Here is a 14,620-nt window from a genome sequence, read left to right on the forward strand (position 1 = left end):
AGCTGCAAGTCTCCCTCTTGGGCTTGCACCTCCAACCCGTGTGGGGTCCCTCAGTCACTGCCTCCATCCTGTCCCGGAGGGGAGCCTAGGTTCTCACATACAGCTCTTTAGAACTCTGGTGTCCAATTCCTTTCCTCCAGGTAATCTAGTCCTAGACCATGGGTGCAGAAAGCCCAGGAGGGAGAGGGAGGAGAAGATCTGACTCAGGTTCAAAGCTTCCAATGAAGAGCTTTGGAAAAGAGGAGAAGGCAGCGACCTCGGCTGAACAATCCCAGCCTCTTAGCCTTCTCTCCAATTCAACCACGATGCGGCTCTGCCTCACCCACAGCTACTGGAATTGGTCCTCTTGGAGTCCTTGGTGACCTTCCAACGGTCAAATGTGATGGCTTTTAAAAAATCTTCACCCTATTAAACTTCTGTGCAGTACTGGCCAATGCTGACTATTCTTGCTCCTTCCCCTTTTTTAAATTTCCATGAAATGCTGGTAACAGCCAAATCTTTAGCTCAGCCTTGACTTTTAATTCCCAGTTCTGTACTTCCCACTGCCCCAAATCAAATTCCTTATCTGCCCTTCCACACCTGCCTCTCATCCAGGGCTCCCTGAGCTGGTTTATGGCATAATCACCTACTCAGTCACCCAAGTTTAAACCTGGGAACTGTTCTTAACCTTCCCATATTTGGAGGGCATCATATCTTACGTAATGGTTCTTCAAAACACCTGAACCCTACCCTACCCTCTCGTCTCTAGCTTCATCTTGCTGTTTTAATTTAGGCCATATTATTTTTCCTTTGCACTATCATAATAACCTTATAGTTGGCCTCTTCTGCATCTCCTTTCCACTTGGCCTTGCATGCTGCCAAAAACCAGACCAAACAGAAGTCTAACCATGTCATTTTCCTCTTATTTATTTTTTTTCAAAATCCAGCCCCTCTTCCCTCAGTCAACACTGTGAGCATTGAAACTCCTGAGTATGGAACATGTGGCTTTTCACCATTTGACCCCTCCCTCGTTCCCTCCCAGCCTCATCTGCCACCCCTCCAACTCCCTGCACCCCACCTTGCTGCATGCTCAGTGAGAATACCTCACTTTGCACTAAAGATGCCATGATTTTCATGATTATTATGCCTTTATTCATGCTGCTCCTTCTGTCTGCAATGGCTTCCCCCTGCTTCTTGGTCTCATTCTCTCATGCCATTCAGGCTCCTGCTCTCATACCATCTCATTAGACACACTCTCTAAAACAGCACCCCTTATCACTCTCTGCTCCCTTTATTAACCTGTATTTTTTGGTATTAGCATATTGCCACCTAATATATAATCATTGTCTATATGTTTATTGTCTTTCTCTGCTGCCAAGAGAGTAGGGACTCTGTCTAGTCCTCTGCTGTCTACAGTGCCTACAACTGTGTTTGGCTCACAGAAGGTGCTCAGGAAACATTTGCTGAATAAATGAAGCATGATGTATTTCTAGTCACCTTTAAGATGCAGTTTGGAGGTCAGTTTATGGTAAAGCGTTCCCCCAGGCAGTTAGTTACTGCTTTTGTGGTTCTCCCTTTGTACCTGACATATGCTTTCATTATAACATTTATCTGTAATTATTTATTTTATGTCTATATCTTTCCAACTAGAGTGTGAGGTGCTTAAGGGCATGCCTGTAGGTGTTATAAAGCCTGGAACATAACAGAACCCTGACTGATAGACTGTCCAATAAATGCTTGCTGAATGAGTAAATGAGTTCTCATCTTTACAAATTCGGAGAGAAAAGTGCATTTAGTTCCAGTTTAACCATGAGAACTTGACCCTCCCATCCTTTCTCTCCTATACAAGAATAAGGCCCTTAAACATTTCTTACTAGATGGGGGGGTGAATATAATACCATGACACTAAATTCAACAATACTACAGGCAATGAGGTTGTAGATATGGCCTTGAAGCAACGGTACAGGGAAAAAGGATTGGGAATCAACTGCTGTGTCTACAGGCTGTGTATCTGATGTGTTTGTTGTCTGCATTTCCACTGCAACCGCAGCCAGATGTGTGCCAGCCAAGAGCAGAGTCCTTGTCTGCCTGGTTCACTGTGAAATCCTCGGCACCTGGAACTAGGTCTGGCAGAGAGTAGAAAGCCAATAAGTATTTGTTTAGTGTTAAATAAATGAATCTCTGCAATATTAATGGTGAAAAGATTTCCATACTGCTTTGAGATAGGTTTGAAGATGACAGTCTATGAAAAATAGTTTACAATAACAAAATTTTGCTTAAGAATAATTTTGCTGATATCTACGCTTTCCAGGTCTACCTACATGCTATTTTTTTTCAAACTTACAAAGCAACCAGGATGAACACAGTGAAAGGTAGATAACAAAGAGGAATAAAAGACAGCAATTATATAAATCAAGGCCCACATATTGAAACCAAACAATCTGCAAAAAAGAACCACAGAAAAAGGTTCATTAGTTGTTTAAAAGCGATAGTTGACTAAAATGTTTTTAGTGAATTGGACAAAAGTTCAACGGCATTTGAGGAAAGCTTATTTTATTAACTGAGTTGAAACTCAGTAGCTAAAAACATTTGCTAATTTATAAAATAAAGCTACACGGACTTGAAGCGTTTTAAAATTAACTTGGGTGCTCTCAATTAAGGTTTTCTCTGTACTCAGTCAGATCTCATCTGCCAAGGTGCCTATCTCCTGGTTTATGAATATGTGCTGTCACAAATAAAAGCCCGTACTCTTAAGGGAAGTCTTGACGTCTCCTTAAAAGTATATTTAATGGACTATGGAAATGGGGTGATCAGGGAAAAAAAGCAGGAGCACATTTGGTTGGAACAGAAATAGAGTTCAGAGGAAGGCAGGTGATGGGGATGCCCCAGACAACCAGCACCGTATGGGCTGTGGCGCTTGAAAGGCTAATCCATCACCTTCAGCAAATACAGAGGCCTCTTAGTAAGTGATTAGATTACAATGTAAGAAGCAGGCGAGTCTTATCCATAGGGAATTACGAAGTAAGGATAAAAAACACATGGTCCCAGACCCTGTATATTTATAATCTAAGTGGAAAGTAAAGAAACTGTCAGGAGAGCAGGACGGCTACACTTGCACAAAGAGAAGTTAACAGTTTTCTATTATTAGGATCCTGGAATTAAGAGAAGTTAACCTGTAAGCAGAAATGCACAAAGTATCAGGATACGCATTATGAGGCTCTCCCTAAGTATTCTTCATTCCAAGATGGCAAAACCAACTGCCAAGATCCACTAATGGTTAAGAAGCAGGAAAGGGTAGAGGGAAGGTTAATAACAAACATCCCTGTAGGGCTTGGTTCAAGGCTCCTTCCTGGAAAGCTCTGCCCATATTCTCAGGACCACAGTGATCTCCATCCCCTCTGAACTTACTGCCTTTCCCCTCAGATGCCTCAGATAAACTGACTGCCTTAAACAGTTATCTGTAGTTTCATGTCTTAGCTCCCTACCTAGGAGATATGGAACCTCCCAAATGGACATTATAGATACAATTTATTTTGTACTTATGTGCTAAAAAATATGTGCTAATGCACATGCTATCCTCAGTGCCCTTAGAACAGTAAGTGTATAAAACAGTGACAGGAGGGAGATCTGGCTTTGACTTATCCCATTATGTTGACCAGTTACTTCATTGGCTTGGAAGTAATCCTTGCTTCCTCATTTCTCCAAACTCATCTCTCTCAGAGCTGCTCGTACTCCAGACAGAGGACCAGGCTTTATTGAAGAATATATGTGAATTAATTTTTGTACAAGGGGATAAGCTATAGTCTAGTTTCCTTCTTTTGCATGTGGCTTTCCAATTCTCCTAGCGCCATTTATTGAAAAGGCTTTCTTTTTTCCATTGTGTGCTTTTGGCTCCTTTGTCAAGATGATGTGATACATATATACTATGGAAGACTACTCAGCCATAAGAAAAGATGAAATACTGCCATTTGTGATAACATGGACACACCTTGAGAATATTATGCTAAGCGAAATAAGTCAGAAAAAGCTAAGAACCATATGATTGCACTCATGTGGGACATAAAACTGAAACTCAAAGACACAATAGTATGGTGGTTACTAGAGGGAAGGGGGTGAGGGGATAGTAAAGGGTAAAGGGGGCCAAATATATGATGACAGAAGATGATTTGACTTTGGGTGGTGGGCACACAATGCAGTATACAGATCACGTATCATAGAAATGTATACCTGAACCACACCTGAACCAATGTCATCCCAATAAATTTAATAAAAAGAAGAATATATGTGAAGTTTCATTTCTCTGGTAGTCTCCAAACAAAACAAAACAAAACACACACACAGCACAATGCAACAAAAGAGCCTAACATTTTTAATGTGATTACCTCAACAGAACAGACCAGATCTAAGAATGGTGTAGAAGTCAGAGAGGTCGAGGCACAGCAGACGGTGCTAATTTTAGTCTCCTCCACTCTGCAGAGGCCCTAGTCACCCAGCATTGACCAGGCATCAAGGCAGAAAGGCACTGTCACCCAAAGGGTCGGTGTAGATCCTTCAGAACTACATCAGTCCAGGAGCAAAACAGAAGGCAAAGGAGAGAGATCCAGAGACCAGTCACAGGGAGGCCCCACTCTGGGTCTAAGAAGCAAAGTCAGGAAATCAGTAAAACTGCAGCAGCTGAGTATAATAAGGAGAGTCGCTTTCCACCTCTCTGAGAGTTTACACGTATCATAGAAATGTACACCTGAACCACACCTGAACCAATGTCATCCCAATAAATTTACAGCAATTTAGTTCACTAAAACTACCTCAAAACAACTGAAGTAATTAAACCGTCAGTCCTTTGTGTGAATTTTTACCTAGAAAACTGTACCACAAGGTAAGACATCAAAGAAATTTTATGCAGCTAAGAAAAACTGATACTTGAAGGTAAAGTACACAGAATAAGAACATTAAAGTTGTAATAACATAGAGTTAAAAAAAATTATGCTCAAGTATCTTTGCCCAAATTTTCGACAAGTAACTTCTATAGTATTTTAGAAATTATGAATTCTGCAATACAACTGAATTCTGTCAAGGATTGTGCCACGAGATTATTCAAAATACCTGCAAACTAGCTGGTATATGACTTCTTTATTTATTGGTATAACATACTGAATACTTGGGGTGAGATATGTATGGCAGGAGGGGATATTAACAGACAATATGGACAGAAATACTAGTACAGTTCTCAAAGAATATTTGGACATATGATATATCAGTTAAATCAATTTTAATAACTAAAGTCACTGATCAAACAAATTACCTCACAAAATATCATTAAATACAACTACTTTCCTTTAAAGTAAGACTATATTTTAAGAATATGATGAAACAAAAACTTAAAAAAATATAGCCCTGCTTTTAAACTGCTGATAATCAACTTAGAACATCTTGGGATTTTATAAATAGAACACATTTGGCTTATCTATGGTGCCTAATGTTCATTTGGAATTTTCACTTTGTACCAACGTATTTATTTTAGATGTTTTGAATCACTTCTAGAAAGCAATGCAATTTCTCTGAAGAGGTATGTTTTGGGGTATTTTTGCCAGCAGATTTATCTCTGGTGACTTGATGCCTCTCAGTGACAAGACAGAGCCAGCAGGAAGGGTGTAAGTGGGAGCGGACAGGGAATATGTGGCAAGAGCAGAGACCTTGTGGCTTAAGGGAGGCACGTATCACACAGACAAAGAGAAGTAAAGGTCAGTGAACTCAGCGAACCACACAGGTCAGGCAGGCGCAGGAGGAGACTGGGCTGCAGGAGAGGTGATCCCAGAGGCTGTAGGACAAAGAGTCCCTCGGTGGGGAGACTGAAGTCAGGAAGACACAGAAGACAGAAACTGTAGGAAAAGAATCATACACAGAGGCTAACCCAGATGAGAGAGAGAGAGAGAGAAAGAGTAGAGGGAAATATACAGACACAGGGAGAGCCACCAAGAGCAAGGGCCCAGACAAAACGTGACAGAGGGAAGGAGAAACAGAGGACAAGTGAAGCTCAGGCAGCCATGGCAAAGGAGACCAATACTTATAGTAAAAGGATGAAAGTTTCTGTCTTAGGTACTGGTGGCCCCCAACTTACTTTTCCAACAATCAGGTACACAGCATTAAGAGCCACGGGACACTACTATGGGGATAGTAAAAGTAAGAGCTCTTCCAAATTAGTTCATAACATAACTTTTAGGTACAAGTAAAATGCACGTTATTCAGTTATTTATCTAAAAGCATTCCAAAAATAATTAGTCTTAAAATTTTTTATCTTTAAAGGGAAGAGTTAGCTCAGTAAAAGGAGATTGCCACCTTTACTGCCAAATTCTTCGAAGGATTTTCACAAATTGGTTCAGAAAGCTGTAAAAAACATGGTGGCTATTTTTAATTTTTTTAAAGTGAGATTTCTGGAATGAGACTACTTATATTCACTGTGATTACTGAAAAACTGAGAGTCAAAATCACAGGATAACACTGGGCCTGATTAAGTATATATCAGGGCAAATATTGGTGATCTACATAAATATCATGTACAGGGATGAGCAAAAGTAGGCTTACAATGGTTTGTATGTCACACAATAAATAACAATACAAGAATGAGGTGTTTTGCATACGCAAACTGTAAACCTACTTTTGCCTACCTCCGTATTTAAATAGGTTATTTTAAATGATTCTTTCATCAGTCATTGCCCCAGGATTCCTGATTCCAATTAATTATAATGACTGATTCACTGAAAACACAAGAATTTCTGGTGGTCAACTTTTAGAATAATCCCTTAGATGAACTAACAGTTACTAGGTAGCACCGAACAATACACAGGGAAGCTAACTGATGAGCAACAGCTACAAGGCCACTTCTACAGTAAAGAACAAAAACTGCCTGAGAAGTACTGTCTAGTTACTGACAGCATCGTTGGAAGGGCTAGAATCGGCATCCTTTGGATGCAAAGAGGAATGCGGCAATTCCTGTGCAGTACATGGAGTCAGAAAGTGGCACAGTATCATATGTGCTAATATGCTCTTAATTTTAAGGTCTGTTTACAAGGCAAAGTATAGATTTTCAATTACCTAATTAACTTGAGCTGTGTCTAAAAACATATTAGACCACTCAACTTGTCTACACATTCTGAATGACACCACGTTCTGGAAGCAGTTACTGATGCTTTTTCATTGCTATCTGTAGAAGTGATTATTCACTAACAAAGAAGAGATGTAACTCTTTAGTGCCATTTCCTCAAACATATTTTCAGCAATAAAGTGAAGTGAATATTTAGCAAATACTCAGTAAGTTTAGTCAATGTAAACAGTCAATCTGGACTAACTTAGGATTACATTAGCAGGTTCTCTACATTTCAAATTCACCTAGAAATTACTAATTTTCCACTTTCTTTTCTGGTGGGGAGATGAGGCTTGACAGTTTAGGAAAGCGTGACCAGCAGCCCCCTTCTCCTATATTCACAACCAAGACAGGATCATCTACATATAGTAAATTTTCAAGTTTAATTCTTAACTCTTAAGAGATCTACTAAGGCTCTCGCCCCCTTTTCTTCTTTTTCAACATTTATGCTGTTATTGCTCTAATTTTTAGGTACCCAGATTCACACCGACTGTTCTAGGAAAGCTGAAATAACAGAGAAAAGCCTGTCTCAAGCCATGACAAGGGCGAGGAAATAATAATACACGTTCTGGGAGGAAATATGTTGACAGGCACCAGCTACGTAGACCACATTGTTTTAGTGAATTTAGCTTCAGGGGAAAAACTGACGCTGTGAGGCAGAGCTTTCCATCCGGCGTGCCTGGTGGCACAGGTGTATGGAAATATCGATTCCCTCACCTTCAGGGCGGCCCCTCGCCCCTGGACATAAGCGGCCTTGTCTGTGAACCCCCGAGTGCCGTGCAGACGGCACACTTTCCTGTGTGTGCTGCCTGCGGAAGAGCGGGGCAGGAGCAACCTTAACAACTCGCTGGCCACTAGCTTTATCGTTACCATGCACCTTAAGGGACTGGTAACATGGGTCTGATGTGCTGGTCAGGTTTTCAAGGACTCAGAACAAGAGAATGTGGGGACAGAATAAGGGCACAGATTTCAGAGCGGAACAGAAACCCTGAAGTCTAGGAAAAGGATCTCTGAAGTCAGACTGGCGATACTGTTGTTTCTATCAGTGGGAGGTGGCAGAGCAGGACTAGCAGGCATGTCCTAGAAATGTCATGGGCTCAGTGAGGTCTTCCCTGGCCACCTCCCTAACAATTCAGATCCTCCCCTCCACACACATATACTTCAGGTCCTCTCTCCCTTCTTTATCTTTCTCCTACCAATTTCCACTATCTAACATACAATATGCTTTCCCGTTTACCTTGTCTGCTGTCTGTCTCTGCTGTTAGAATGTAAGCTCCATGTGGGACCTTATCTGCTGTAACTCCCTGCTATGTCCCTGGCCCCTGGAGCAGCTTCGGTCCACAGTAAATACTTGCCGAATGAGTGCGTGCAGACTGAACGCACATACCCAGAGAGGCGTGTAAGAAGCACAACCGGAGGGGCTGAAAGTATAGGAGCTCTCGCAGCAGCCCTGAGAGCCAGCCTGGCAAAGAGCAGTCTGCCAGTCACGTGCCAGCCAAACAAGCTGTGTCCAGACTTGTAAGAAGTCAGATGTCAATGCTCCGTAACCTTGTCTGCTTTCAACCATTTGTGTTTTGCTTTCCTTTCACTCACCCTGGGGGAATGCCTCCTCACACACAGCCAAACATTATATTAGCTATCTTTGGGGAGCAGCACACCATGCAAGATCATTTCTAATTTCATCTTTACTGCTACCCCAGTGCCTCTTGAAGCTTTGCTGTGTCTCGATTTCTTTGCTGTACTGAACATTTTTCTTTTCACTGTTAGTTTCCCTTTTCATTTCTTCACTATATTTTCTACCTTTCTGTTCCTCTGGTTTCTGTGTAATGTTTTGTGACCCTATCAGTGTCACAGAAAACAGGAAAATGTGAATAACTCAGTTATTTGTTGTTTAAAAATAAGACCAGACATGGAAATGGAAGGAAGAATATTTTTAGAAATGTCTTTTCACTCCTAGAGGAATAAAATGATCAATAATAGTTCTAAAATAAATTATAGCCTTAAATTCTAAAATGCCTAATCAAAATATATAGTACCACCTTACTTTTTTTTTTAATAGCGCCTTCCTTCTGATGAAGTCAAAATATACCGCCCCCAGACACTAAAAAAATTATATTCACAACATTTCTACAAGATCACTGGGCAGATATTTGCTGCTGTCACTGTACAACAAATGCACCAACAATCCCAACGTGGGCTACACTCTAAACCAGATCCTATTAACCTATTACATAATTCTCCGAGTAACTGTTTTCAGCTGGCTGATGTTACTAGTAGGAAACGCTACTGAAAAAGGAAGAAATAGGGCACTAGACACATACTCAAGCTCCATCAAAATTCCACCATTCACTATATGTTATGACAACTGAAAAGTCAGACTTCATTTTAAGTGGAAGGTGCAACACTGCTTACTTGCAAGTGTTGCACTGTTAAGTATTACAGTTGGTTTCAAAAGAAAAGTAGAAACAATATGACTATACTGAAAATAATTATCAGTGACACTTTAATTACAATTTAAAAATTTCACTGCATCTGTCTTTAAACTATATATTCACAGGTAAATAACATTCATAAAATTAAGCTATTATGAGCAATAGATCTATTTTTTGTATAGAAGAAAACATATTTAATAATAACAGGAAAAATACAGTATTAAATGAGTATGTATTTTAATAGGTAATTTTACTGCTATGACCATGAAACTTGTAGTTAAAAGATAAAAGCATATTATAACAACAACAAAAAGTTTATAATTTTGAAAGCTGGAAAAAAGATTTCACTAAATCGAATGCATAGTCTGGATATTCAATACTAACTTGTGGTCAGTCTACGTGTTGAAATCTTCAAGTAATATCAACATTTTAAATTAGAGATAAGAGGATTATTGATCAGAGAATTTTAGGTGTTGCAAAGGTACTTCAACAACCTTTGGTTATTTCCATTCGAATTTCCTGCCATCACCAGAGTTGCTATCACTCCAATTAAGTAAGTCATAAATCATTTTTTCTCCTTAGGTCATTTCCCTTTCTTGGTCCCCTATCTGGCAATGACAGTTTCATTATCCCAGTAACTTTCATTGGAACTTACAGTTGTCTCCTTTTCTTTTAGCCTCCACATCTGACCTATTTATCATCAAGGAGTGAGGAGTCCAAGGGCTCTCCTCTCCTCTCCTTTCCCATTGCCACCACTCCAGGACATGCCACCAACCTCATATACTTGCTTTATTGTCACAGCCTGCTGAGTCTACTCTTTCCTGCTTCTTGCTCCTCTCTTTTACCCATTTACTAAATTAATCTTTTTTAAAAGCCCATTTTGATCATGTCATACCCCTTGTTAATATTTCTGTAAGGATTCTTTGAGGGAAATCAGTGATTTTGATGGAAAGCCGTCCATTTTTATAAGTTGGTGTGAAAAACGCTGGGATGCCTACCCTAATTCTTTTCTCATTTGATGCAACCTAATGTTGATACTAGTTTCAAAAGCAGGAACCAATCCCACTGCAGAGGGCCAGGAAACAGTTCTTTAAAAACAATTTTTTTGGGGAGGAAATAGTCATGATAAGCTATTGTTGACTGCTAAGTCCCCAGCTTCTAGAACAGTGCTTGGAATGTAATACGTGCTCAATAAATATTTGAGAACTAGGCTGGGGAGTTTACATGGAATCTCCTCCTGATTTAAACTAAATTTGTTGGAATAAAAACCTACTGGGAATAGAAAATTACACAGTATAGCAAGTTCTGCCCTAAGGAAATTTTGGTCAGAGAAGAGCTGAATAGTGAGATGGCTTAATATAAAATCTAAAGAGTGTGATAAAGAAAAAACTTAATACCCTTTCTCTGATAAATCGTACAGCAATGTCTAATGAGGTAGTGAGGGAGCAAGTACAAGAATGAATTGTCTTCGATGAGCTTTTTAGTGCCTTTTTAGGAAGAGTTGCTCTTAAATCCCACGGTATCAGAGCAAAGAGGAGCTTTACAAGGCTTTAGTCTCAAAAAAGTTAAGGTTGCTTCTACTTAGGCTTGAGAGAGCATGGAAGTTGAAGTTTAACCCTGTTGCATTAATAATTATTTACCACTGTGGAACAAATCACCCCAAAACTTGGTATCTGAAAACACTACACATTTATCACCCCCAGTTTCTGGGGGTCAGGAATCTGAGACGGCTTAGCTGGGTAATTGGTCAGGGTCTCTCATAAGGCCACAATCAAGATGTTGGCTAGGGCTGCAGGCATCTCAAAGCTCAACGGGGACAGGATTCTCTTCCATGGTCCCTCACGTGGTTGTTAGCAGGCCTCAGGTCCTCACTGGCTCTTGGCCAGAGACACCAATTCCTTGCGACATTGACCTCTCCACAGCGCAGCTCACAACCTGGCAGCTGACTTCCATCAGAGAGAGCAAGCGTGAGGGCGAGAAACAGCTTCAGGTCTGCCAGCATTCACTGGTCTTCCCAGGCTCCCCATCACCCTTACGCAGCAAGCTGGAGAGAATGGTGAAAGGAGTTTCTAAAGACTCAGGTACAGTCCCCGATAACAACTTGTGGGCTGAAACAATGTCCTCGGGATGTGGTATTTGCTCTAAATCAGCATTTAATATACTGTCCTATTTCTCCCAGATTGGGAATGAAGGGATGGAAATGGGACTGGCTTTTCTTCTTATTACCCTTAGTGATTACTAGCAAAACTGTGGCTTCCCACTCCCATGACTTTAGGCTGTGTTGGTCTAAAGGTCTTAGTTCCATAGGAAGGAATGCTTCCTTCCGGTGACAACGATCCCATTCAATTGGAAGCTGAGAATGCCATCTTGCTACCTTGGGCTCCTTCTACCACTGAGTTAACAAGGAATGGAGAGTGTTACTATACTGGCTGGGGGGATTAATGCTGTTATTAGGGGAAAACTGAGTTGCTACTACACAATGAGGGATTAAGAGGATCATGTCTGCAATGCAGGAAATCATCCAGGACATGTTAATATTCCTTGTGATTAATGTCAATAGGAAACTATAATCTAACTCAGCCAGGGTTGCTAATGTCCCAGACCCTTCAGGAAGGAAGGTATGGGGTCATCCCACCAGGAAAGCAGCCACGGCCGGTTGAGGTGCTTGCTGAGAGCAAAGGGAATATAGAATAAAGGTAGTTATAAATATCAGCTACAACTTCATGACCAGTCACAAAAATAAGAAAGGTAATAGTTAGGAGTATTTCTTCCTTATTTTGATATGAATACATGTATACTAAATACATTTTTTATTCTCCTCTCTAATTCCCTTATCATGTCATGTAAGATGTGTCACTAGCGATTAGCTTTATCTCTCAGTATTTAGAATACAGGACAGCAAAGGTGAGAAGAATGAACACCAGCCAAGGACAATACACTGGCTTTGTATCCTTCTCTGGGGACAGGGTTAGTGTGTTTTTGGTTGTACACGGGAGAGTTGTATCTTGTTAGGTGAAAATATGACTTTGTTAATGTCCGTATTTGAAGACTAAGTCTTATGTAAGAAGATGTATCGGAGCACCAAGTTGACAAGGGGTGGACTGTGAAGGCTCTGTAATGTCAGTTTGACTTGGTTGAACTATGTTTCCCAGAATTTCTTTTCAAACTGCATGTTTCTGGTTAGGATGATACACAGGGAGACTTCCATGGGAAATCTGGGGGGTTCAAGTGAAGCAGCAGCCATTTTGAGCTCACACATGTTATATTGATCAGTTGATGAAAGTCTTGTGACCAGAGGCTTTCAGAAACCTAACCCTGTAATTTCCCTAGGAGTAATAATTCAGTATTCAATAATTCAGCAACTTTATAGAACATAACCACCACTAATAAAGAAAATCAATTGTATAACACACACACATACATATATACATACATACACACATATACATATGTATATATATTATAGTATATATATCTCCTACTGTTCTGTGTCTCTAATTGAACCCTGCTCACAGACCTGGAAAGTTTAGCTATAATGAGAGTGAAATTTAGTTATAACAGTTCTTTATCTAGTATTTAAACTGCTGTCCAAATTATTTCCTTCAAATGCATAAACAAGTCTGCAACTCTAAGTGCGTAGTGATTCACTCTCTTCTCTGAATGCTGTATGGAATAGTTCATGTTCAAAACTTCTGCTTATTCTCTGGCACCTGTGGCCAAAGCAAGCCCATTTCTGTTCTGTAGCCATAACCAGATATCGTTGCTCAATTTGTATTTACCATCAAAATTGGTTGGGAATGGTGAAAGCCAAAACCAGAAAGCAATAAAAAACGTGACTATTTCCTCTTATCTAGAGATCAGAGATAAGAGTACAAACTCTGTAGGCTGGGAATCAGTACCAGCCATCCTTACATTGTCTGGAGCCCACCTGAGGTGCACACCCTACCTCTTTCCTTTCAACAGGCAGCCAGTTTTGCCTTAGTTTCCTGTGAACATCTTCAGATCCATTCTAGCACCCACTCCTTACATTGCTCTGTTTCGTTTGTCTAAAATGCCATCCTGCACTTCTGACATTCTAAATCCTAACACACAAAGTCCAGCCAAAATCTTCTGCATGAAAACTTTTCTAAAGACTCTACACCACAGCAGTCTCTTTTTTCTGAATTCAGAGCCTTGACTGGCTATTGCATCACTGAGTTGGTACTCAATCAGAAACAAATATTCTGAGATCCTGTATGACTCCCCAGTCCTTGCTTTATAATCAGTTTTTAATTTATGGACGTCTTGTCTCCCTAAGCTTCAACAGCAACTGTCCACATTGCTTTCAGATCGTTTCACCCACTCATCTTTATGGAGTTCGTTGGTAAGCATCTGCAGCTACTTAAAAAATTTCTGGTAGTGGATGAGACCCATGTCGTATGTTACCAATAACTCATTCAAAGATTCAAGGCAGAACAACATGCTTAATTTGTAATATAGAATTCCACATTTCATTGGCATATTTTTTAATCTTCAAGAAAACCAACATACATCTCATCAAACACATACCTGCAGAGACTCGGGGACAGTCGGGCAGCATGGACTCCACAGATGTGTCTAATGGTTCTGAGCTAGAGACCCAGTTACAACAGTTCTGCAATATAATAGAGACAATTTTGCACTGAAACATAATTTAAGCCAAGACCAACTTTTCAGGTTGTAGAGATTAATTTATCCACTAGAAGTATGTTCAGTTTATTTTTCACACACTATAAAAGGTTTTCTTATGCAAACAGTAATTATTCATGACCAACATGATTGTGGAAAAAGTTTACCTTCTGCAGCTCAGTGAATCATGTGTGCTGATACTAAGACATGTGACCTTCTGTAAACCATGCTGCAGTATATGTCTAAGAGATGGCTAGAATTATAATTAAAAGAAACTAAAAAGGGTGCCCATTATTAACCTTTAGATGGAAATGAATATCACTTTGAACACGTGAAAAAGTAGCTACATTTTCAAACTATATACTTTGTCTTTGTAATACTAGAAGAAATAGATTTTGTACTTACTCCTCAAAATCTGGCC

The 14,620-nt window shown here is 40.1% G+C and overlaps 1 protein-coding gene across 4 annotated transcripts in view; it reads right to left on the reverse strand.

Moving 5' to 3' along the window:
- ARB2A (ARB2 cotranscriptional regulator A) overlaps window positions 1–14,620 on the reverse strand; it is a 306,630-nt gene that overhangs the window by 91,919 nt on the left and 200,091 nt on the right. For all 4 annotated transcript variants that reach the window (XM_087815446.1, XM_087815443.1, XM_087815445.1 and 1 more), the window contains one exon: window positions 14,101–14,185. In XM_087815446.1, the coding sequence (XP_087671572.1) occupies window positions 14,101–14,185 (85 nt within the window). The remainder of the gene's footprint in view (window positions 1–14,100; window positions 14,186–14,620) is intronic.

Source organism: Miniopterus natalensis, chromosome 3 (genome assembly GCF_054644295.1).
Source record: "Miniopterus natalensis isolate mMinNat1 chromosome 3, mMinNat1.hap1, whole genome shotgun sequence".
NCBI lineage: Eukaryota > Metazoa > Chordata > Mammalia > Chiroptera > Miniopteridae > Miniopterus > Miniopterus natalensis.